General features: G+C 37.3%; 2 protein-coding genes and 1 long non-coding RNA gene across 4 annotated transcripts in view; 1 reads left to right on the top strand and 2 right to left on the bottom strand.

Moving 5' to 3' along the window:
- Positions 1–25,924, top strand: part of LOC140754593 (uncharacterized) — a 587,467-nt gene that overhangs the window by 481,235 nt on the left and 80,308 nt on the right. The window lies entirely within an intron of this gene.
- Positions 3,301–10,426, bottom strand: LOC140754458 (uncharacterized). The gene is made up of 5 exons (XM_073089476.1): positions 10,216–10,426; positions 8,928–9,088; positions 5,992–6,163; positions 5,069–5,164; positions 3,301–3,438 (listed from the first exon to the last, which is right to left on the bottom strand). Exons 1-5 carry the CDS (start codon positions 10,264–10,266, stop codon positions 3,301–3,303), a joined length of 618 nt encoding a protein of 205 aa, XP_072945577.1. The 5' UTR covers positions 10,267–10,426.
- Positions 11,206–24,511, bottom strand: LOC140754500 (uncharacterized). Its single transcript, XM_073089526.1, has 6 exons — positions 24,383–24,511; positions 16,424–16,665; positions 14,690–14,930; positions 12,842–13,000; positions 12,082–12,150; positions 11,206–11,380 (listed from the first exon to the last, which is right to left on the bottom strand). Exons 1-6 carry the CDS (start codon positions 24,422–24,424, stop codon positions 11,225–11,227), a joined length of 909 nt encoding a protein of 302 aa, XP_072945627.1. The 5' UTR covers positions 24,425–24,511; the 3' UTR covers positions 11,206–11,224.

Here is a 25,924-nt window from a genome sequence, read left to right as displayed (position 1 = left end):
TTCTTCAAGGGAAATGTACGTAAGATAGCTTGATACAAAAAGTCAATTTTCGCGGCCGCATCGTAATGGAAAATGCGACGCCACGCTGCGCCACGCTGTACGGGAACATTGTCATTTTATCACTTCGCTACTACGATTAAATAACCTTACACACAAAATACAAGAACTACACTCGTAATACAGTGTTGTAACTGCAATTTTTTTTTACCAACACGAGGGATAATGTTTTTCGATCGTATGTATGCATGTGTGTCTCTTTCTTTGGCACGCGTTACAATTGACAAATTTAAACTTATGAGGTGTTTTTGGATTCGTCTAATTTGTGGGAGTGATATAGGCTATATTTTCAAGCCGTCAGATTTTTTTTTTTGTTTTATGTTAATTGTATACACCTTTTGTATTGTTAAATTACGGCCACAAAACAATGTGTCTTCGAACAACTTTTTGCTAGAATTCAATCAACTACAAACGAAAAATAGTAGCATAAAAACTTTATTCTTCAAGGGAAATATACGTAAGATAGCTCGATACAAAAAGTCAATTTTCGCGGCCGCATCGTAATGGAAAATGCGACGCCACGCTGCGCCACGCTGTACGGGAACATTGTCATTTTATCACTTCGCTACTACGATTAAATAACCTTACACACAAAATACTATACTGTGGTAACTGCAGTCTTTTTTACCCGACGCGAATCTTGTTTTTCGAGCGTATGTATGTTTGTGTGTATGTATGTATTTATGTGGTTATGCATGTGTGTCTCATTCATTGGTACGCACTATAACTAAAACGGATAAACGGATTTTAATATATGAGGTGTTATTGGATTCGTCTGAATTGAGGGAGTGACATAGGCTGTATTTTCAAGCAGTTAGGTATTTTATTTTTTGTTAATTGTACACAACTTCTGCATCCTTAAATTACGTCCACAAAACAATGTGTGTTCGAACATATTTTTGCTAGAATTCAATCAACTACAAATGAAAAATGGCAGCATAAAAAGTATATTCGCTTCAAGGAAAATGTACGTAAGATAGCTTGATACAAAAAGTCAATTTTCGCGGCCGCATCGTAATGGAAAATGCGACGCCACGCTGCGCCACGCTGTACGGGAACATTGTCATTTTATCACTTCGCTACTACGATTGAATAACCTTACATACAGAATACTATACTGTGGTAACTAGTCTTTTTTACTAGACGCGAATCTTGTTTTTCGAGCGTATGTATGTTTGTGTGTATGTATGTGTGTGTATGTATGTATTTATGTGGTTATACATGTGTGTCTCATTCATTGGCGCACTATAAATCAAACGGCTAAACGGATTTTAATATATGAGGTGTTATTGGATTTGTCTGAATTGAGGGAGTGATATATGCTGTATTTTCAAGCAGTTAGGTTTTTTTATTTTTTGTTAATTGTACACAGCTTCTGCATCCTTAAATTACGTCCACGAAACAATGTGTGTTCGAACAACTTTTTGCTAGAATTCAATCAACTACAAACGAAAAATAGTAGCATAAAAACTTTATTCTTCAAGGGAAATATACGTAAGATAGCTCGATACAAAAAGTCAATTTTCGCGGCCGCATCGTAATGGAAAATGCGACGCCACGCTGCGCCACGCTGTACGGGAACATTGTCATTTTATCACTTCGCTACTACGATTAAATAACCTTACACACAAAATACTATACTGTGGTAACTGCAGTCTTTTTTACCCGACGCGAATCTTGTTTTTCGAGCGTATGTATGTTTGTGTGTATGTATGTATTTATGTGGTTATGCATGTGTGTCTCATTCATTGGTACGCACTATAACTAAAACGGATAAACGGATTTTAATATATGAGGTGTTATTGGATTCGTCTGAATTGAGGGAGTGACATAGGCTGTATTTTCAAGCAGTTAGGTATTTTATTTTTTGTTAATTGTACACAACTTCTGCATCCTTAAATTACGTCCACAAAACAATGTGTGTTCGAACATATTTTTGCTAGAATTCAATCAACTACAAATGAAAAATGGCAGCATAAAAAGTATATTCGCTTCAAGGAAAATGTACGTAAGATAGCTTGATACAAAAAGTCAATTTTCGCGACCGCATCGTAATGGAAAATGCGACGCCACGCTGCGCCACGCTGTACGGGAACATTGTCATTTTATCACTTCGCTACTACGATTGAATAACCTTACATACAAAATACTACACTGTTATAACTGCAGTATTTTTTACCCGACGCGAGATATGTTTTTATAGCGTATGTATGTATTATGTGTGTGTGTGTGTGTGTATGTTCGTATGTAGGTATGATTCATGAATGACTCATTCTTTGGCACGCCCTTCAACTTTGACGGCTTGACGGATTTAAATATATGAGGTGTTATTGGATTAGTCTGAATTGTGGGAATGACATAGGCTATATTATTAAACTGCAGCGTTTTTTTTATAATAATTCCCTCCTAATAAGCCGATAAAACGGTTGACCAACGGGTATCCAATGATAACAACTAGGACGGAAAGCATAAAAAGCCTTCCGATGCACATAAGTAACAACTTACCACCGCGCTCGAAGATATATAATTTAACGGCTAAGCGTAATGAGATAATTGACAAATAACCTAATGCTTTATTAATTATATGTTAAAAATAATGGCATTTAAAGAAATGAAAAAGAGAATAATTATTTTTAAAATTAAAAAAGACAAACCCACTGAGTTTCTTACCGGTAGCATTACTATGAGTTGGCATAGAAACGCCACTATAGAAATGGTAAATAGAAAACTATTGTCATTTTGCTAGTGAATAACATAACTACTATCGTTACGGTATTTCTTGACAACGTCTGTCAAATTAATGACTCATGGGACCGAATTTGTATGGCAATAGATCATAATGACATTCGCTAGCGATTTGATTTCGATAGGTTTTTTACGTATCGAGTTACGTCACTACGGATTTTAGTTCTACGAGTAACCACCAGAGGCGCTGTACAATTTTTCATACATTTATTTTACGCAGTCGCTAGCGAGTAATACTTTTGTAAACTCATGGTAGTCCTACGGATCTTCTCAGTAGAGGTCGCGTTCCGATCCGGTAGTAGTTTAAGAAAATATTGAAACTGACAATTTGTAAGTGCCGCCGTTGGCCTATACAAAAAAAAAATAAAAAAAAATGGAAAGACTGCTTGTGTACCTGTGCGACATTAAGTTATGTCCACGAGAAAAATGTGCCTTGAAATACTGAAGGTTTTATTTCATAGCTCATCGTAGGTATTCATCCAGAATAAAACTACATTTTCAACCAAGATTTTTAATGAGCTCCTTCAAATATCGAATGTCTTTCTTATCGTGGAGTTCTTCGTCATCTGGTTCTGATGGGGTCGTAGTGCGCTGCCTCGTCATCGGGCCAGGCAGCTCTCTGACGAATACTTGGACCTGTACATACACAGCCAAATTAATTTACATATTACTGTCTCACTGCTGAGCAGGGAATTCTTCTGAGAGTGAATGGAGATTTGCAAATTAATTTACTCATAATATTCCCACTGCTAAGCTGAGGTCTCCTTCAGAGTGACTGGAGATTAGGTCGTAATCTACCGCGCTGACCAAGTGCGAATTGATTTCATAAAACTTGTTTTTCACAGATTTTTTACGATGTATTAAATTTTAACGAACCGCTTAGCGGAGCGGTCACGTGTTGGAGGTCGATTCGGCTAGACACATATCTATCTTAATAATGAATTTAGATTTCTGTTCTGGATCTGAGTGTACTTGTATTCGTCTGTGTAAGTGTCGCACGCAGTGAATCCTCTAATGTGGAGCTGTCTGTGAGTTTAGAAAGATTTTTTTATTATTTTAACATTGGTCTAGGAATGTATTATTTTATTGAAAAAAATAAGGAGAACATTCAATAATAGTCGATTGAATCACAGCGTTTTTAATCTAATTTAAATTGCATATCCCTAACCATTTAAAATATCAATTTTCATTTAACTATATCCATGTATTAGTTTTACTTAGGTGAGGTGCCATAAATATCCCGCGCGGTACCACGCTGTCAATATGCGGGCAGGCCGGAGCGTATTTATTGCTGTGCGGCCCGCAGACCCAAAGTTCCGCAATAATTCCAGTGCAACCACTACCGACCACTACAAGTTTTATGGCCGTTTCAATGGATACACGCGGTATATTATAGGGTTAAATAAAGATTTTATAAGCGCAAAATTAAAATTTTATGCTAAACCATCAACATTTTCAACATTAAAGCTTACCCGAAACACATTACATTAAAGATACCCGAAAGATGTATGCACCAAGAATAAGGATGATATTTTATTATGAACGAAAATAGTCGTAGCTAAAATAGCCAGTTTAGGAATTGACATAATTAAATAATTATAAAGATTCTCTGCATTGTTTTAATGTAACGTTTTATTTTTGAATTTAAAAACAGCTTTGAAACATATTATTTAATTTTAAAATACAAGAATTATAATATTTAACAAATTCTCAGCATTTTCAATTGTATTTGGCCAATCATTTCAAATACATTTAACAATTCCTATGTATTAGTTTTACTTAGGTGAGGTGCCATAAATATCCCGCGCGGTACCACGCTGTCAATATGCGGGCAGGCCGGGCCGTATTTATTGCTGTGCGGCCCGCAGACCCAAAGTTCCGCAATAATTCCAGTGCAACCACTACCGACCACTACAAGTTTTATGGCTGTTTCAATTCACGTGGAACATTTGGGTTTCTGAGAAACTAAATATTGATATTGTTACTTCGATCAATTGTTGATCGAAGTATTGTTAGAAATCTAGGTTACTATATAGTCTAGTTACTAGTTATCTGCTTGCAATGCAATCGTTAATATCTCACTGCTACGTACAGGTTTATTCTCAGAGTGAGATGGGCTAAGATCATAATCCACCGCACAGGCCAATTGCGACATGGTAGATTTTATAGGGAGTTCATGTAGGTTTCCTAGTAATGTTTTTCTTTATAGTTGTAGCAAGTGATAATTCATATCTTATCAAATAAATTATTTATGTATTCGAATAACCTTGTGACTGACTGCCCGAAAGTTCTGCAACAGCTTCAAAGCAGACCTCTTCTCTGTCGGATGCGAGATTTGGTACAGCCGTATTGCACGGTGAAACTGGAAGATTAAGAATTCCTTTTTATATAATACTAGTGGTGCCCGCGGCTTCGCCCGCATTTTAAAGAAATAATATGACATACATAAAACGGAAAATTTGTACCTGCATTGGAATGACAGTGATGCCATCTGTCGAAAATTGGTCTTACCAACTCCCAAACCCTCGTGGGCTCTTGGACAACAACTTTGCTAAAGATCATCACTTGATCAAATTCATAGTTTCCGATTCTATAACTACTTAAGAATTAAAAATTAATTAAAAAAACCTTTGCCCACATACTAAATAATGAATCTAAACCATTCTCAAGTCCCCTTGAACACACACAACAAATTTCATCAAAATCAGTCCAGTCGTTTAGGAGGAGTTCAGTGACATACACACGCACATAAGAAATATATATATAAAGAAAATAACAAACAAACATAGAATCCACGCAATGGTAAGTGTGTATGTAACGCTTGTCGCCCATAGACATCTCTGATTAACCTCAGATAAAATCAGAGACCTACCTGAGATCAACCACAGAAACATTGCTACTTCTGAAGACTAAGTTGGAGCTCCTTCAGTTCTAAACACAGCAGCGCTTAACACAGCTATTAGGCAGAAATAGGTGTGACAGAGATGCTCCCAGTTTCGAACCACATAGCTTTCTACTAACTTCAAAAAACGTTTCTGTAACAATGTTGTCGCGGGCGCTTCAAACTTTACATAGTTTTAAATTATTTTTTTATATAATTTTTTTATGTTTATTATATAAGAAAAGAAAATAGCAAACGAGCTTGCTATTTCAACAATTACAAGAAATACCCCTAAAAAGTAACCTCACCCTTTCCAACAGGCACCAAGTATCTCTATACTGCTGGAAGAAGACCAGGGGAGTGAGGACGGCGGCGTAGAAGGCGGCCTCGCGGTCCAGAAGGTCCTCCCCCTCCGACATGCCGTGGATGGTAGCGCGGTACTTGTGGAGGAACGCCGTGTTCGAATGGTCTTTGTCGAAACTGGAAAATATGGAATTTTGTAATATATTCATGATTTAAAAAAAAAATTGTTTCAATTCGAGAAAATTGAGGCTCAATAAGTTTAAAATACCTAGTATTTTCCAAGCTTGTAGTAATATCTCTTTTCGTACCAGTTAGTCATCGTAGTCTTTCTGTATGTCTGTTAATTTACCTAACTATACAGGTTAACTGTCAAATCGATATAACGATAACGATCTAATTTATACAGGACTGTCTCGCAAACGTAAAGGACTTGTTAGGGAGGAATATTTTAGGAATCCCGAGTGAAAGATCAAAAGGACATCAAATCGTCAGATAAACAAATAATACAAAACACTATAGCTACTTATTCTGACATAATAATGTCTTGCCATTCCTTAACACCATCTAACTATGTGTAGTATTATTGGTAAGTACAACGAACTCTTAATATTAACATCACACTAATCGTTTTCCGATAAAACGATGAGGCGCGCAAACGAAAGCAAATTTCGAAATAAAAACACAATGCGCCCTTAAAATAATTCTTCAAGGATTTTGAGGGTGAAAAACGTTTCATATTTATTCAACGGCCAGTCGTTTGGAGATGAAAGAGTGGTATAATGTCGGTGGTAGCGATACGGTCAAAGTATCGATACATTGTGGAATCGATAACTTTTTAAAATCTATTGTACAATTATTTTTATGTAAAAAACTTACTATATCGTATAATATTATTTAAGTGATAGATTTACATGCTCTCCATAGCTCTGCCATAATAATTAATTCTACGTAGCACTATGGAAAATTGTGTAATAATTAAGTACTTTTTAAAAGATGCAAATGCCGTTTCTTATACATAGCGCATAGATTAGTTAAGATTACTCGCTTCTAACAAGAAAATGTAACATTTTGACAATTGTCACCGTCAGTTATTTTCGTGTTTGAAAAATATTATAAAAATGTAGTTTTAGATCATTTACGAATGAAACGATATTTCTTCGCACTTTTTCTTCGATTTCGTGTCTTATCTGCGCATGTCGGCATTATTCCGCGTAAATTACACCATGACAGCTATTAAACGGCGGACATAATTGTCAGCTATTTAAGTCATTTAATGGCTTCCTTCAATTACAAGATGGTGATATATCTATACTTATCTATGCCATAGCGGAACACTTTCCGAAGTGGTGGTAGTTTGTTGACTCGAATGGAGTTCTATATTCATCAATTTAGAATAAATGAGATTTAAACTTTTCTTTTGCTATAGGGACCCGATAATTTATTTTGCATACTTTGTACCCGATATTCAAAATTATATTGTCATAATTTTACTCAATAGTTACTTTTTAACAGATATCGCATTACGTAAGTCTTAGAAATTACTAATTTAAAACCCCTTTAAGATTTGGGTTGTTAAAATATTCTGAAATTTTACGGCGAAAATCGTCACGAAATTTAGTGGGAAACGAGCGAAGTCAGCAACACATTTATATATTTTGAAGTATCGATAGTAGTTTGATACTTTGAATTATCGATACTGTCTATTTGATACCGTCCCTACTCAACGGCTCAATTTAATGTAAATTAGGCCGTTTCACACTTAATGAAATATAAACAAGTGATCTCGTACTATCATCGTATTGTTTAACATAAGCCTTTGGTTGGGCCGCTTAAATTGCGTGTTGTCCGATAATTAGGGTTAATTGATATATTATTCATCATCATCATCATCAACCCATTACTGTCCCACTGCTGGGAACGGGTCTCCTCTCAGAATGAGAAGGATTAGGCCATAGTCCACCGCGCTGGCCAATTGCGTATTGGTAGACTTCACATACCTTTGAGATTTTTTTTATAAATCTCTCAGATATGCAGGTTTCCTCACGATGTTTCCCTTCACCGTTTTAGCAAGTGATAATTAATTTCTAATACACACATAATTTCGAGAAATCAGAGGTGCGTGCCTGGGATTTGAACCTCGGACCCCTTGATCGAGAGGCCGACTTTCTTAACCACTAGGCTATCACTGACTAGCGACTACTGATATATTATTAGAAAATTTATAATATTTTGTAAACATTTAGTACTTACATTATACTACGTAAACATTTAAGAATGTCACTGACATGAAAATCGAAAAAGTTACTCAATACTTTGATGTAACAAAATCGTGTTTTATGGAATTTAATTAGTAAATGCGCTTAAAGCTTTTTTATCAACACATTTATTTTTAGCGTGAAACAGGGTTTCTTGTGGCAGAAGGTGGCGACCATCTAATTTCAGGATAGACAACGCAATTGTGGTCGGCTTCAAGTTAAATCATTTTTTTTATGTATAATATAGAGTAGCAGACGAGCATGCAGTCCACCTGATGGTAAGTGGCTACTGCCGCCCATGGACATCTGTAATCGACTCGAGGTCGGCCAAAGACGCGCCGCTACCACTGAGGACTAAGCTGGAACGCCTCGGAAAAGTATGTCTCCCTTACATACTTTTCCGATACTTTCACTTCAAACCAGAACACAGCAGCGCTAAACACTGCTGTTATAAGGCAGAAATAGGTGTGGCGGTGGTGCCGCCGGAGTCGAACCACGGAGGGTTCTACCACCTTCAAATATTCTATACGAAGTTGGATATGGAATCTTGGGCGGCAGTGATCACTTCCCATGAGATTTGCTGCATTCTTGCTTGCTATTTCAATCTCATAAAAAAACTTGCTACTCCTGAGGACTAATTACATCTTCGATAGGATACCTTCTTAAAAACATCAAATGAATCTTACTATGGCAATATAGCGTAGATCCGTCGTACTATATCCTTGGTAATGGGACGTACTCGTGCACACTCCTCATCACCTTCCCGTTTCATATGCCGGTATACCCAGCGGTCCTCACGACCGAACTCAGGATCCAATGACTCCAGGTCTGTTGTGTCAGTTGAGCTCTGGAGTTTGACGGGATAAAGGGTAATTAGAAATGTATGGGTTGAATGTGTTCGCTATTTAAAATGAAGCGCCAGACCTCAGTTGTGGAGAGAGACTTGGGCAGCAAAGTGAACAGGAACTTTGGGGACCTAATATGAGCTCATTAAGTCGTCAAGCGAATTTCTTGTTCGTCGTCAGTTCCACACAACCTTGTATAAACACTTTTTTGTTCTTAACGAGGGGGAAACCTTCAAAAGGTACCCGACGACGTGGGAGCGACGCCGGGTTATGTGGGATTTTTACCGCACTAAAACCCCCCCGGTGGCCGTCCTCAACGCTTGTTGGAGATCTCCGGGATTTCCGACCGAACACAACCGGAGTCCTCCAAGCGCGATGCTCGGATCGGGCTCTGCCCTGAGCAGTTTTCGTTCCTCCCACACCATCTGGTTTTCACGACGGCATGTGACCACAGTCGTTTACTGGACGGTTCGAGCTCCCACTCTTGCCGCCCGCAACCCCGGAAGCCCCCTTTTAGTCGCCTCTTACGACAGGCAGGGGATACCGTAGCCCTATTCTAGTCCCGGAACTACAGGGACATGTATAAACACCTAGAAGACGATGATCCGTCGAACTTCCCTGGCAGCGACTATGCAAGCAAGTCGAAGTCATTCACCGAAGTCGCTCGTTGTAGATGCCTAAGGACTTCATGAAAACAGAGAAAGTAGTCTACCGCTTTCCTCAGATGAAGTTGTTTGCCGAAGGCGGCACACAACCTGTTGTAAACAAGCCTTAAGAAGGGGTTGCAGTCTCAGCCCTTAATAGCCTGAAGGTGATCTGAAGACGGCTTTTTAGGCTTGCGCGAATTAGAAATTAATAATAGTGACACCATCTTAAAGAAACCTTCATATTTTATGTAATTCCGTATATTCTTTTCAAAGATGTAAATCCTACCAATTGCAACGATTACCTGTTGGCATGAATTTGGGCCTCCAATTCTGAAGATATAGATTCGAATCCAAAGTTTAAAAACCAAAACAAACTTAACACCTAAACACTGCTTCTATTGCAATATTTTAAATTACAATTACATCTACATATTGAACTTTCTAAGCAATTTATTTAAACGTCAGTAAAGTACAACACTTACCACCAAAACAAACCAAATGTACAGGATTAGATGACTCAATTTCAATCCCATTTTGGAGTTGATTAAAATTATTAATTACATTTTGTTGACTGGATAGTCCACCAAACGTTGCTCGGGTTTGCAGGACTTAATTTAATGTGGTTTCATTACATAATTCAATTAAAACATTCGCACATACGAAACTAAATTATGTCAACTACTCTTGCGTGACTTTGACGCTGTTCAAATTGATTGAAATGTTACCTGTTGTTACAGATAATATTATCTAGTATGGGTAAATGTTATGTGAAATACATGTTAGTACAATCGGTAATCCTGTTGTTAATAATCAATCCGTGAATCAATCTATCCTATTTTTAACCGAATTAAAAGGAGGTTCTGTATTCGACCGCTATGTATGTAAGTATGTATGTATGTATGTAAGTTTTTATATCTCATATCAGATCTAAAGATAGTGTCTAATATGAAGAAATTGTCTATTGCCGATCTTTGTTAGGCAAAATGTCGGATAGATTAATTATTAATAACAAGCCTGTAGTAGTAGGTAGTATAGGGATTTTCTTATAAAACTCTCAGGTTTTCGACTCGACGTTTTTCTTCGCCGTTAATGCACGTGATAATTAGACCTTGCATTATACATCAACCCATTACTGTCCCACTGCTGGGCACGGATCGCCTCTCAGAATGAGAAGGATTAGACCTTAGTCCACCGCGCTGGCCAAGTGCGTATTGGTAGACTTCACATACCTTTGAGATTTTTTTTTATAAATCTCTCAGGTATGCAGGTTTTCTCACGATGTTTTCCTTCACCGATTAAGCAAGTGATAATTAATTTCTAATACGCACTATCTAAATTAAACAGATGTAATAATTTATTTCTTTTATTCAATTGAAATAGTATTTCAACAATTTCGAAAGTCTACTACTTTTAAATTACAAACAGACACTTCAATTTCGTATTCAGAGAGACTTCACCAGAATTGAAACAAGTTTTTGACAAAACAATTTATTACAAAACCAACAATACACATGTCAGAAACATTTTGTATGTGTGTGTCGCCGCTCTATTGTAGACTATTACACTCCCGTCGATAGTCCTGGGGGTAACCGTCTCCACTGTTGGCGCCAGGCTGGATGGCATAACCGCCAGTTGATGTAGTGGTTCCTATGGACACAATAATATTTTTTATAATATAGGAGTAGCACAACAGCATGCATTCCACCTGACGGTAAGTGGCTTCTGCCGCCCATGGACATTTATAATCAACCCCAGATTACATTAGATTCATATAGACGGCCATAGTGCGCGACTACCCCTGAAGACTAAGCTGGAGTGCCTCGAAAAAGAATATAAGCCGAATTATTTTTTTTACAGAGTAGGTATGTATCACCGACCCGTAATCTAAATATATATAACTCAAAGGTGACTGACTGACATAGAGATCTATCAACGCACAGCCCAAACCACTGGACGGATCAGGCTGAAATTTGGCATGCAGGTAGATGTTATGACGTAGGCATCCGCTAAGAAAGGATTTTGATCAATTCTACCCACAAGGGGATAAAATAGGAGATTAAAATATTACTTAGTAACGCGAGCGAAGCTCGTATAGCTATAACGATGGCCAGTATAATAAAAATACAAAAAAATAACAAGCTATAAAAATAAACGTGGTCGACGTATGAGAAACCGCTATTTTTCAGCGCTTTTTAATTTATCTATTGAACCGTTAAATGTAGAATATAGATACCTACTTCAAATTTTCAAAATGTATTTACTTCTATAGCTGCCATGATAAAGAATACTATGCGAAGCAGTATACGTTCCATGGATTAGGGAATCTTCTTAATGACGAAAATACTTACCACATGATATGGTGGTCCTGGCTTCTCCACCTTACGCTGCCTTTCCCTTACAGGTACATCTCGTTTTGGCTGTAAGATAATAAAAAATAATATAGTCCTCATTTAAGTAAAAAAAAATCGTAGAAATAGATAAAAGTTCCTTTTAACATACGGCTTAGGCCCTTTCTGTACTAATAATTGAGCCATAAAGGTCCACGTCCCACTGCTGATCTTGGGCCTCCTCTCAGATTTTTTATATAACAGTGGCAGATAAGCATGCAGTCCACTTGACGATAAGTGGCTATTGCCGCCCATAGACATCTGTAATCAACCCTAAATAAGATTAGATTTCGACCTGAGGTCGACCAGAGATGCGTCGTTACCCCTGAAGATTAAAATTCCCCGGAAAAGTATGTGCTTTTCCGAGGAATTTTAATCCTCAGGGGTAACGACGGACACATGTCCATCACATCCTTCAAACCAAAACACTGCAGCGTTTAACACTGCTGTTATTAGGCGAAAATAGGTATCGCGATGGTGCCGTCGGAGTTGCACCTCAGAGAGTTTTACAATCTTCCAAATTCGTTCACTACAAACTTCTTTTACATGCATAAATATCTTAAGGAATGTTTAGATTACTCTTTTTCTAATTTCCAAAAAGGAAATTCTGGAATCGACCGCTAAGTATACTCTGTAAGTTTGTAGGTAGATATATCCGCGATATTCTCAAAAACAACTGATCCAATTTGAATAGTTTCGGTAATATATAAACAATCTCTACCGTGTTCTTCATCTTCGGCCTCCGCTGGTACATGTTGATCGGCGTGATGTTCTGGATGAACTCCTCCATCACGAACCGGGCGCGCGCCACGATCACGTCCAGCGCCTTCATGTGCCTCGCTATGTCCCTGGGTTTAGCGGTATGCAGGTATTTGTTCACCTAGAACAATTTCCGAGTTTATGGGTGTAGTTTAAGTTTGATCTTCACTTAAGTATTGAAGGTGGTAGAACCCTTTGTGGTTCGACTCCGGCGGCACCACCGCCACACCTATTTCTACCTAATAACAGCAGTGTTAAGCGCTGCTGTGTTCCGGTTTGAAGGATGTGGTAAGGGAGACAGACTTTTCCGAGGCGTTCCAGCTTAGTCCTCAGGAGTAGCGACGCATCTGTGGCCAACCTCAGGTAGGAATATCTAATCCTATCTGGGGTTGATTACAGATGTCCATGGGGGCAGTAGACACTTACCATCAGGTGGACTGCATGCTCGTCTGCTACTCTTACATTAAAAAAAAATGTACAATTAAAATACATTATCTGTTACGACATGATAGGGTCGAGGCAAAAGATACCTTGTTCAATCCTTGGTTAGATAGAAATGTAAATTAGAGGAAGTGGATTTTAAGTTTCATCTTCAACTAGCTAAATATAGAACCGATTTCTTTAAATTTCTGCTCTAGATCTGCTAGTCTGTTCCTTTGTCCTTTGACGTGAATGGAAGTAAGATATACCTCTCTAAGGCTCCACCTTAGTCCTCAGGAGTAGTGGTGCACTTGTAGCCGACCTCAGGTAGGAATCTAATCGTATCTATGGTTAATTACTGATGTCCATGGCTTGCAGTAGCCACTTACGATGGTATCTGATGAGATAGGCTACATGCTCGTTTGCTACTCCTATATATAAAAAAATAAATAAAAACTTATCTGAGAAGTTAAACCTTAGTCCTCAGAGGTAACTACGCATCTGTAGCTGATCTCAGGTGGAACTGTAGTCTTATCAGGGATAGATTATAGACTCCAACGGGCGGCAATAGCCACTTACCATCAGGTGTATCGCATACTTATTTGCGACCTCTGTATCTTAAAAAACACATACATATTGATTAACTAAAAATAAATTAGAGTCTTAAAACTTTAAAGAATCTTAAAGAGAAACCATTTCCGATTAGTGCTAAGTGCTTAGCTCAGAACCTTAACGATTATGGCCTGAACCCCGTACATTAACAATTAAACTGGGTCACAAGACCCACTGCTGAGTGCAAGCAATTATACTGGTGCAAACCAGTTTAAGTAGGGTGTAAATAAATTATACCTTTTCGTCTAATTTCAGTAATTGATGCTAATCAAGAAAGGTTAGTAGATACTGCTGTCTATAATAATTCTAAATCCACCCAGAATAGTAATTTTACAAGATCACATATGCGTTTTTACGCATTTGAAACTAAATTGGAATGTTTCGTTTTGGGATTCCGTACCTAATGGCTAAAAACGGAACCCTATTACTAATTTATAAGATTGGAGACCAGATGAGCTTGCGGTATACCTGACAGTAAGTGATCGCTGCCACCCATGGAGTATGGACATCTGTAGCCAAGTCCATATGGAACAAGTTCTACCTGAAGGTGATCACAATGTTGCCACTCCAACCAGCCAACATAAACAGCCTTCCACTGAAACGCAGAACTTCACGTTTGTGTGTGTGCGTGTGTGTGTGCGTGTATGTGCGTGTGCGTGTGTGTGTGTATGTGTGTGTGTGTGCGTGCGTGCGTGCGTGCGTGCGTGCGTGCGTGCGTGTGTGTGTGTGACACTGCTTCTTAGTATGAAGTCTGTACGGCACAGAACCGACCGCATACCTGTTTGATAGGACACCACCCATACTTCCTCGTAGTCGCTGGATCGGTAACCAGCATCCAGACCACAGCAACAATCCGGGGGAAGGTGGAGTGCGGCTCCCCCATCATCATGCCCGGGGTCTTCACCAACGCCTCGAAGTCCGGTTCCACCTCTAGGAATGACGTCTCCATCAGGATCTTGGTTCGGACCAGCACTTGGATCAGATCGGGGATTATTAACCCATCGTCGCCTTCTAGGTTTCTGTGGTATGTCAAAAATATTTCCTCATAAAAGTCATTATTTATGAACGAAATGTTACCTATTTCAACTGGCAGGATTCATTTGAAACCCACTTCCCTGAATAAGTAAATCAGTGATCGTAAATATGGTACAGCACAATATTTACTGATTAAGAATATTTTTAAGGTTATTTCATTATTTTTAATGAAAAGTTTTACAAAAAATAATGTTCACAAACTTATAATTGTTATTGAAACAAAAAATCTGACTAATTAAAATAATACAAAATACAATTCCCGGATTCATCTCTACATTTTTTATAGTTTTCTAAAAATTAAGTAAATTTATAAGTACAAAATTATAAATAATAATAGTTCGCTTAAATATCCTTAGATCTGTATAGTAAGAGGTATTTCATATCATTGATCTATTACTGCATGTAAGTATTTCAACCCCCATTCTACAGAAATAATAAAAAAATATGTTTCTCTTTTATGAACTCAGTAAAAACGTTCCTAATATGAAAATATTTGACAGCGAAATGAATACGTACACAGCTTTTTTAAAATACGTCCCTCGAAAAATTACCTCTTACATTTACTACAATTAGGCCTTTCCATAATGGTAGTGTTACACAAAGGAATAATGAAATAATAAAAAGTGTAATGTCTGATGTGTGTAAACTCGTGAGTTAGGTACGTCATTTACAGGACGCCATTTATAACTATTATCTACTTGGAAACGAGGGCCCTTTTCAATTATGGTTACATAAAAATATGAGCACATTTTGAACAAACAATTACATAATCTATTCTTCACTCATTCTTTACCTTATTCTTGAACCAACTAATGTACAATTGTTATCTTACAATCTTTATTAACAACTGGCTGACCCGGCAAAACTTTGTACCGCCTCAAAATCTATTTATCACATATATTTCATATAAAATATAGCCTACGTTACTCGTAGCTAATGTAGCTTTCGAATAGTGAAAGAATTTTTAAAATCAGTCCTGTACTTTTTGAGCCTACTCATTACAACCAAGCAAACAAACAAAGTTTTTTTCTCATTATAATATTAGTGTAGATATACATGTATAATCTTAACCTATGTTTGCATTCCAATGTTCAAAATTTGACTGACTATTATTGTATAGAAAAATTGTTAAATTTAGAAACACAGTAAGCAAACAATTGTTAAGAATGGTTATTTGCGTAAGGTCACGTAAAATTACATCTTTCTATTAAATAGAAGTATGGAATGGAATGAATGTGGAATGTGGAATGTGTAATCCACCTGATGGTAAGTGGTAAGTGCAGCTCATGGGTTTTTATAATTAATTCCAAATATAATCAGGCTTCTATTCCTTACCACATTTATCCAATCAAAATACCGCAGCTCTGCACACTGCTTTTATAAGGCATACATATGTGTGACTGATGCCTTCCGAGTCACAACAGACGAAAACATGGTCAAATATATCAACTTGACAAACATGAACAGGTATACCTACTTGAGCAACTCCAGCATAAGCCGGCCAATCTTCCCCGGCGCCGGCTTCGGGTAGGTCACGCAGTCATTACTTATAAACCTTGCCGGAGGAGCGTCAGTCTCGAAGGCGGACGCCAGCTCCCTCTGGCGGGAGTCTTCGGCAGCCAGCCAGTCCAGCGTCAGCGCTGATCTGTACGCAGCTAGCCCGGAGAGCGTGGAGCGAGTGACATTCTGCGGCTGGTAGTAATAGTCTTGGGCTTCGTTCTGGATAAATAAATGGCTAGTCATCATATAAACTTGAAGAAATCCCTTATAAAATTGGCATTAAGCATCACAACAAATTGCGAAGGTTTCAAACTACCCAATATGATAATCGTCATCAATTTACACTAAATATGGGTCAATTAGTCATTGTATGTCAATTTATAAAGAATTTCTATTTCTATTTTAGAACCAGAAGTACGTCAAAGCTTTTACGTGACAACAGTTTGCAGACCTTCATGGAGAAAAGAATAAAATCGAAAAAATGTTCATGCGCGACTTTCTAACAAAATGTGGGACTCCTTTATGGCATGAATGGTGGTAACAATCTTTCAAACCCTTCAGAGTTCGTCCGAAGCACAACCAAATCTCATCAAATCCCGCTCAAGCCCAGCGTTAATCCCAGAACAAACGTTACAAACTATCGGACCAAAAACTAGAAATTAATCAACATAGTTTCATCTACTGTTATACAGGACAGTTGTCAACAAATTAAATCAAAAGTTGCATGTAACGACACAGGATTTCATTAAAAATAAACAAAGCTGAGCACAGGGCCGGATTTGGAGGTCTGGAGGCCCTCGAGCAACGAGGAAAGAAATGCTCCTGATTATTTTCTTATTAAAAGGAACAACTTTGTTTCGTTAAGTCTATCAAATATTTAATGCCAATATCTTTAAGGGCATTATTGGCAAAAAAAAAAAGGAAAATTACAGTTTGGAAAAAGAAAGTTCGAAGTACTTAAGTTAAGGATATTTTTTATCTCTATTGTGCCCTTGTCTTGTCCTTCAGGAGAGAGGGGCCCTTATTTTAAAGAGGCAGTAGCCCAGCCTGCCCTCCCCGCCAAGTCCGGCCCTGGCCGAGCAACACCGGGAGCCGAAAAAGCGAGCGTTTCAAACTGGAATTGCGCTTAGGGAACTTTTTCAATTCAGCCCTCGTTGTCAAGTCAAATGGGATCATAAATGAGTTTAAAATTGTATATCAAATGCTGAAGACGCTTGTAATTGGACAGGTGATGTTTTAAGGATTATATTTTTGAAAATTCGGGTAAGTGTTAAGTATGGTTGCTTGACATTGAAGCCCCTTAATTATAGTCGGTCAGGTCGGACTATCTTGTTTTTTTTTATAATTATAGGAGAATGCAGTCCACTTGATGATAAGTGGCTACTGCCGTCCATCGACATCTGTAACCATCCCCAGATAGGATTAGATATTCCCTACCTGAGGTCGGCGACCGATGTGCCGCTACCCCTAAGGACTAAGCTGGAACGCCTCGGAAAAGTATGTCTCCCTTACCACACTTTTTAAACCAAAACACAGCAGCGCTTAACACTACTGTTATGAGGCAGAAATAGGTGTGGCGGCGGCGCTGTCGGAGTCGAACCACGAAGAGTAGAACCCTTCAAGATTCTAATTTTTACTCGGACAAAACATTGGATCGATTGATTATTAATAATGGACGGTAATCGCCATCGATAATTAATTTCTGGTATGCACATAACCTAGGAAAATCAGAGATGCGTGCGTAGGATTCGAATCGCGGACCTCCCATATTCAGACGCCGACTTTCACATATCATCGTGAATACTAACACTGAGACAAAAATCTACCCGATCAGTCTTTGTAATTTCGCTTATGATCTTGCATATAAAACGAGACTGACAAAGGAAAGGTGAAAGCAAAATTCATAATACTCGTATATTATGAAATTTGCAGGAGAGCGGGAGCTCGATCCACTTGTAAACAATGTAACACTGTAACATCTCACAGGGGTAAGATTACCTATTTAAGATACACCTATAAAATTGTTATTCCAAATATGATTTAAATTTTAAATAAATAACACTCCCGTCTTATAAGCTGGTTAAGGGGTTGAGGCCTGAGAAATTTGCATCGTAAAAATGTTTAATGGTCCATCAGGCCAAGATGGGGTGTTGGCGGGTTAGACTTTATTACACGTATAAATTTCACCTCCACATCTTACTTTTGGTGCGCCCGAACCAATTTCTTCAAATTTAATTACGCTAACTAAATTTCATCTCATAATGTAACCGATCCGTCTTACTGTATCGCAATTTATGTACGCCGTTCATCAAGTACAACCCTTCGGTGTATTAGGGGGTTATTGTTAATTTTACGGGTTTATTTTTACATGAAACATGCTGTTAGGGTTGTACTTGAGTTGTACACTGTACAGTGCTTTGTTACTGGTGTATTTCGGATGTAAATTGCTAAAAAGTTGCTAAAAACTTTTCTAAATGTATGATAAATATTTTATTTTAATCATAAAATATTTCATTGATAAGTAGGTAGGTACCTACTTACACAGCTTCATGATATAGAAAACCTTTATTTTAACAAACTTTTATGGGACTTAAAACTAAAGTAAAAAATAGTAAAAAATACTCGTATATACCAATACGAATATAGAAAAACCGGATAAGATAAATAATCAGTGTACAATTTATTTCTATTAAAACGCCTCAAGTAACTAGGCCATTCCCATTTGAAACTCTTAAAACCTTTATAGACTGCTTAATCAACGTATTTCGAAATGATTTTCGATCGAATACATTGTAAATAAAAGATTTTAAAATGTCACCAGACATCGTGAAAAGATTTTAAGGTTAATAGCGTCGACAGAATCGAAGTAACTACGACAAACGCTTTAATGGATGCACCCACAGCGCATAACGTGCGATGACGTATCGCTTCATCTTTTAAAAGGTAATTGACAACGTGAAAATGGCCGAAGGTGGGTTCCATTAGCGACGTAGGCTCCACCACAGATTAATAAATAGTTACTCCGCCGTTCCACACACACTAAACAAAATCTTTAATTTCAGATCTTCCTAAAATACTACTGTAAAATTAAAATTTGTATACGACTTAAAAGTAAAAAAACGTTATCAATACTAAATTAAGACACTCATAAAATGAGCTAAAACATGCATGATAATGACTTGTATGTGTAATACCATCATCATGAAATTATTTTACGCCAAACCTAGGTTAATTCATTTATTCATGAAAATAAAAAAAGACTTACTAAAGCCTTTTGTTTTTTATTAATTATCGATGAAAAATTATTAAAAGAGTTTAAAATGTGACCAACATCCTGAAAAGATTTTAAGTTTAATAGCGTCGACAAAATCGAAGTAAATACGACAAACACTTTAATGGATGCATCCACAGCGCATAACGTTCGATGACGTATCGCTTCATCATTCAAAAGGTAATTGACAACGTGAAAATGGCCGAAGGTGGGTTCCATTAGCGACGTAGGCTCCGCCGCTCCGCTCGCGTTAAAAGCAAATTTAACACTCGCGGACAGATGATAAATGTGTTTTAAAGTTAAAATCAGTCCATTATTTATTATCTTTATTTTTATAGAAGTAACTAGCTTTTGCCCGCAGCTTCGCCCGCGTTAAAAAGAAAATAATATAACATACTAACATGCATAAAACTGAAAATTCGTACCTTCAACTTTGCTAAAGATCATCACTAGACCAAATGCATAGTTTACGATTCAATCCTTACTAATATCGATTAAAATAATCGATTTTTTGGTCCAAAAGATCGATTCTCCGATAATCGATCTTAGATTGCCATCCCTAGTACCCGTGGGTTTTCCGGGATAAAAACTATCCTATGTCCTTTCTCGGGTCTTAGACTATCTTTGTACAAAATTTCATTAAAATCGGTTCAGTGGTATAGGCGTGAAGAAGAGACAACCAGACAGACAGACAAACAGACAGAGTTACTTTCGGATTTATAATATTAGTAAGGACTAGTAAGGATTACATGCAATCAATGTGATGGTAGGTGATCAATACCGCTCATAGACATCTGTTATCAGGCAGATGTCATCAGAGTCCTAGCTGAGATCAGTCTCAAATGGGTTGCTACCCCCTGAAAACTAAGTTGTTTTAAAGGTTGTGGTAAAGGAGACATACTCTTCCGAGGCGTTACAGCTAAGTCCGCAAGGGTAGCTATGCATCTGTTACTAACCTCAGGTAGGAGTCCAATTTTATCTGGGATTGATTACACTCCACTTACTATTGGATGGACTGCATCCTGGTTTACTACTTCAGTATTATAAAAAAAAGGTCCGTCGTAATTTGGGCTTAATGGCCGCAGCCCTTATTATCCAACCAAAGATAATAACTTTTTATAAAACTCAGTGACATAGTGACACTAAAAAAGAAGTAAAGTCATGCCTCACCGCAGCGTCAAGGCGAGAGTTTATGACGCGAAAAATTAAACGACCTGCACGGATGGGGTTCATACGTTGATGAAGTAAGCAAATTGACTCCTATGTCTACTTTATAATAGCAATTCTACTGTATTCTGGTTTAAAAAAGCGTTTTTTTTATAATATAGGAGTGGCAGACGACCATGCAGTGATTGTAAGTGGCTACTGCCGCCCATGGACATCTGTAATAAACCCTAGATAGGATTAGATTCCTACCTGAAGTCGGCCACGGATGTGCCTCTACCCCTGAGAGCTAAACTGCAACGCATACATAAAATATGTCTCCATTACCACACCCTTCAAACCAAAACGCAGCAGCGCTTAACACTGCTGTTATTAGGCAGAAATAAGCGTGGCGGTGGTGTTGCCGGAGTCGAACCACAAAGAGTTCTACGAATTCGCCGCGTGATGCAGGTTGATTGGCTAACTTCTTACGATGGATATTTGGCCACAAATTTAACCAACAATATTTTTAGGGTTTCGGGCGGAAGCTAAAACCTTTTTGTCATATTACACCAACGCCTTTAATTAGAAATAAATTTATTACTTATTTGAACATCGAAAACAGGATAGAGATTCCGAAATAAAATGTTCTCAAAGGTGAGTTAAGTGTATGGTCCCGACAAGGTTAGTATAAAACTATAGTCCAACAGTAAGTCAGCAATAAATTAATAATAATACCACGGTTTCTGCTTTAGGAGTCTACGTCCCTTACTACATCTACGGGCTCACACTCTTCATACAATACCTACTACACATAGATAGCCCGCGTCGCTACATTACCCTTGACAGTCGAAATGATTGTAATCTACGTACACACATATTTCAAATTATTCTAGGGTTTTATACCTCCAAAGAAAAAATATTACATTTGTATGCCGTATGTCTGTTTAATTTGGACAAATGGTCGAAAAGATACACACTGATTTAAAAGATTAAAAAATAGTCTTAAATTTCTGCCGTTTAGCGTCGTCGTAGTAACGGCTATTTCCACCCCCTAGAAATGTAACACTCTAAAGTGGTCACTGTCACTCATGGATATTTGAAACACATATTGTAAATGAGGCCGCCAATAGATTGCTAGCTTGGTGGAAAGTTCTTTTCGGACCAATTTTGAAAAGCCAAGTCATAGCGCTGCAAGAATACCTTATGAAGATGTTCATTACGTAATTCAGCTACGAATGATTGATTGATTGGCAGCGCGCTTTGGTAGTACGGACTTTTTATGACATAGGACTAGCAGACGAACTTACAGTCGACCTGATGGAAAATATATACTGCAGCCCACGGACATACCTATCTATCTACTCTAAATAAGCACTAAAACAATTTACTAAAGCAGTATTAAAATGAGCGTTCGAACGTTGTCTAAATGCAAATTCGTTGTACAACTTATAGATATAAGATGGAGTAGTCGCTCGTGTTCTGCATTAAATCGAGAACTAGAAAAAACCCATTTACAGAAAGCAATTAACAGCATCCATTAAGTAATAGCGCTCCACTAGCAGATAGCTTAGATAGCTACGTTAGTAGGTACTATTAATTATTCTGTGGCAGTATCAGACGTTTTATCTTTGTCTGCATTTGTAGTTTAGATCAACCACAGATATATTAAAAGTTTAGATGGCGTCCCCGCGTAAACGTAAATAAGAAGGACTTTACTACAGTAAATTATACCCAATACCTTGTTCTTGTCCCTCATCGAATCGTAATTGATCAATTTTATGTCGTAATTTACCTACGCATAGACAAAATCATTCACTCCGCGTCCACGTTTATTTTGTCAATATGTAAAAACGTACTTTATTAGTTTTTTTTTATGTCCCTGTTCCAAGATAGAGCTTCGGTATTTCCTGCCTGACGTAAGAGGCAACTAAACGGTACTTCCAAGGTTAAGGATCGCAGGAGTGGAAGCTCGAACCATCCAACCAGCAACTCTGGGAAGGATGTGTGGCCGCATACCGTCGTAAAAGCCAGATGGTGTGGAAGGACCATAGCGTTTCCCGTGTATGGAAAATAGCTACGGAATTGTCTTCCATTTACTGTACAATATTCATTCTGCAAAACGTTATCTCAACTATTTTAAATTTGCAATCTATGAGATAGATATAAACCAGCGTAATAAAAGTTAAGTACTTAACGCTACGAATGAGCGTAATTTATGGTCTTAAAGCATTTACCAAATTACACTTGCATTTATAGCCAGGTGTATTTAAATGCAAGCCCAGTGGTATAGAAACAGTCTTAAATGGTCATTGCGGAGGTTAAAATGAGGAATTTTCAATACTCCAGTATACATATTTGTCAAGCAATGATAGCCTAATGTTAAGAAATTCGGCCTCTTGTTCGAGGGGTCCGAGGTTCAAATCCCACGCACGCACCTCTAATTTTTCAAGGTTATGTGCGTATTAGGAATAAGTTATCACTTGCTTAAACGGTGAAGCAAAACATCGTGAGGAAACCTGCATACCTGAGAAACCATTAAAAAAAGTTATCAAAGGTATATGAAGTCTACCGATACGCACTTGGCCAGCGCGGTAGACTATGAGCTAATCCTTCTCATTCTGAGAGGAGACTCGTGCCCAGCAGTGGGACAGTAATATGTTGATGATGATGATGTATACATATTTGCGGAATGAATTTTAATACTATCACTTTATTCAACAGTCATAGACAATATATATGTACCACTTGGAAAAAGTGGTGACCTTTTCATTCTGAGGCAATTTCGCAAATCTTGGAAACTTCAGTACTCCGACAGTCCGATAAAAACGGGTCAGTGAAGATGTCAATAAAATATTCGCACTTCAAAGGCTACATTAAGTCTTCACTCTCAACTATTATCAATGAATAAATAAATAACAATTGTACTTAATACCATGTCGGACGCCTATATATTTCATGATGTATTTATATCTTATCGTAAAACGGTCGCGTAGATATGTATAGAAAATATTAATAATATTGTATAGAAAAATATTATTATGTAGATGTAACCAGGGCCTTACCTACGGGTACAAATTTACGAATTCGTCCACATAATATCCGCATGCGAGCAGAGTTTCAGAATGTCCTCTAAAGCTTCACCAAGGTACAACAAAAGACCCATAAAAAACTATTCAGCCAATAGGTACATACGGTATAGTCCGCGCCAAACTGTTAGTCCGCTCTGAATATAGAAACGAATCGCTTCGAATAGGAAATTGTAGAAATAAGCGGGACGAAGACAACGCCGGACCCCTCCCGGCACCCGTCCCCTGCCCACTCTCGCCCACGGGTACATATCTGCGTTAGTATGCCCTTACGTTGCTACGGAATGCTTGTAGTTGTGCGCAACATCTTCTGAGCGGACTAGCAGTTTGGCGCGTACTATACATACCTTTATGTAACAATCCATACCAGTCAGTTTGATATATTTACAAAAGGTTTACGCCAAAATATATTAAGTATATAAAATAAACTAACCACGGTCCATAGAACATATAGTATCAATAATACTTTGATCATTTCATTGCCTCAAATTTATCTTTATTTGCCGTATAAAATGTAAACAACCTTTTCTATTTGGACATTCATATGAAGATGACAGAATAGAATATAGATTATCCACAGACGATTTTACAGAAATATCTCATAGATTATATAAAAAAATATTAATAGTTTAATACTTTGGCCATTACAACAGAAGAAATAAACGGGCTTTCAGTCCGTGGTTCAGTCCACCAGGTGATAGCAAGTTTGTAATCAACTACAGATGGGATTGGGACTCTACCAGAGGACTCCTGAGAATTAAGTTACAACTACTCGTTTAAATGTATAGTTTATATGTATAATACCCATAGGGGTAGCAGACAAGCATTCAGTCCACGTGATGTTAAGTGACTACTGCCGCCTATGGACGTCTGTAGTCAACCACAAATACCTACCTGAAGTCGGCCAAAGATGCGCCGCTGACTCGGAGGAATGAAAAGTTCTATAACCTTTAAATATTATAAAGGTTTTGCAAAATTGCGAACTAAATCTAAAAATAAATACCACATCATTAAATAACAATTTATTTGGTAAAATCTCATACAAAATAACATTTCTTAGGGTATAACTCTTGGATGATTCTTACAACAGACTCAATACATCCTCACATAAATAGGTTACCTAGGTACTAATTAGTTAGGCACCAAAATGAAGACTTGATTCTCAAATTCATTATTAGTTTCACACGATTAGTATTATGTACAATAGACAGTTAGGTATTTTATAAAATGGTTATATTATTATTCTCAATATTTAAAATAATGACTATAAAAATATTTTGTGTTCGTTGTCCCCTATTGTGTTAAATACTTAGAATAAAAATATTGATTTGGGAATTTTAACAATAATATAAAAGTGAATATAAGGCTAAATCTTTTATATCAAACTTCTACATTAATCTATATATATAAAAATCAATTGCTGTTCGTTAGCCTCGCTAAAACTCGAGAACGGCTGGACCGATTTAGATAATTTTAGGTTAGTCCAGGGAAGGTTTAAAAGGTGAGTAAATATGAAATATATTTCATAAATAGATTCTGAAGCTATACAAAGATTGCCGGGTCAGCTAGTATCTTATAAACATGTAGATTTCTATTTTATCTAGTATATAAATTTAAAAATATGATGTTATTATTATTATATTGTATTCCTAGCAGCCTTTCACTAAACTAAAAGTAACTGTTAAAGTTAGTTTTCCTAAATAAAACATTGTTCTTAACCAAATTAAATTTTCATTTAAAAAAAAAGCATTTTGGAATTTATTAATCAACGAAACACATTTTTGTAACGTTTAAACGATCTATACCGTCTTCATGTATTTGAAGATGCAATTATCATGCATGTTTATTGTTAAAAATCTATAATAATAGATTCTGTGATTCTCGCGGTCACACACAAATGTATACATAGTCAAAACACGTCTAAAAGGTTAAATGATCAAAACATTGCCTAAATCATTTACTTCATCAAGTACAC

This window comes from Epargyreus clarus, unplaced genomic scaffold (genome assembly GCF_041222505.1).
Source record: "Epargyreus clarus isolate Ecla_fem2 unplaced genomic scaffold, WU_Ecla_fem_2.2 ptg000029l, whole genome shotgun sequence".
Classification (NCBI taxonomy): Eukaryota; Metazoa; Arthropoda; class Insecta; order Lepidoptera; family Hesperiidae; genus Epargyreus; species Epargyreus clarus.
The sequence above is the reverse complement of the archived record's forward strand: the minus strand, read 5'-3'. Positions and strand labels throughout refer to the sequence as shown.

What these genes read in the sequence shown, in the direction of transcription:
- LOC140754458 (XM_073089476.1), bottom strand. Translation starts at nt 10,266, where the DNA reads ATGGGATTGAAATTGAGTCATCTAATCCTGTACATTTGGTTTGTTTTG. An exon ending in ATCTACGCTATATTGCCATA is followed by an intron (nt 6,164 to 8,927) that starts GTAAGATTCATT and finishes CATATTTTCCAG; the next exon opens with TTTCGACAAAGACCATTCGA. An exon ending in CTTGGTGCCTGTTGGAAAGG is followed by an intron (nt 5,165 to 5,991) that starts GTGAGGTTACTT and finishes TTAATCTTCCAG; the next exon opens with TTTCACCGTGCAATACGGCT.
- LOC140754500 (XM_073089526.1), bottom strand. Translation starts at nt 24,424, where the DNA reads ATGATCAAAGTATTATTGATACTATATGTTCTATGGACCGTG. An exon ending in GGCCGAAGATGAAGAACACG is followed by an intron (nt 12,151 to 12,841) that starts GTAGAGATTGTT and finishes ATTATCTTACAG; the next exon opens with CCAAAACGAGATGTACCTGT. An exon ending in CAGGACCACCATATCATGTG is followed by an intron (nt 11,381 to 12,081) that starts GTAAGTATTTTC and finishes TTGTGTCCATAG; the next exon opens with GAACCACTACATCAACTGGC.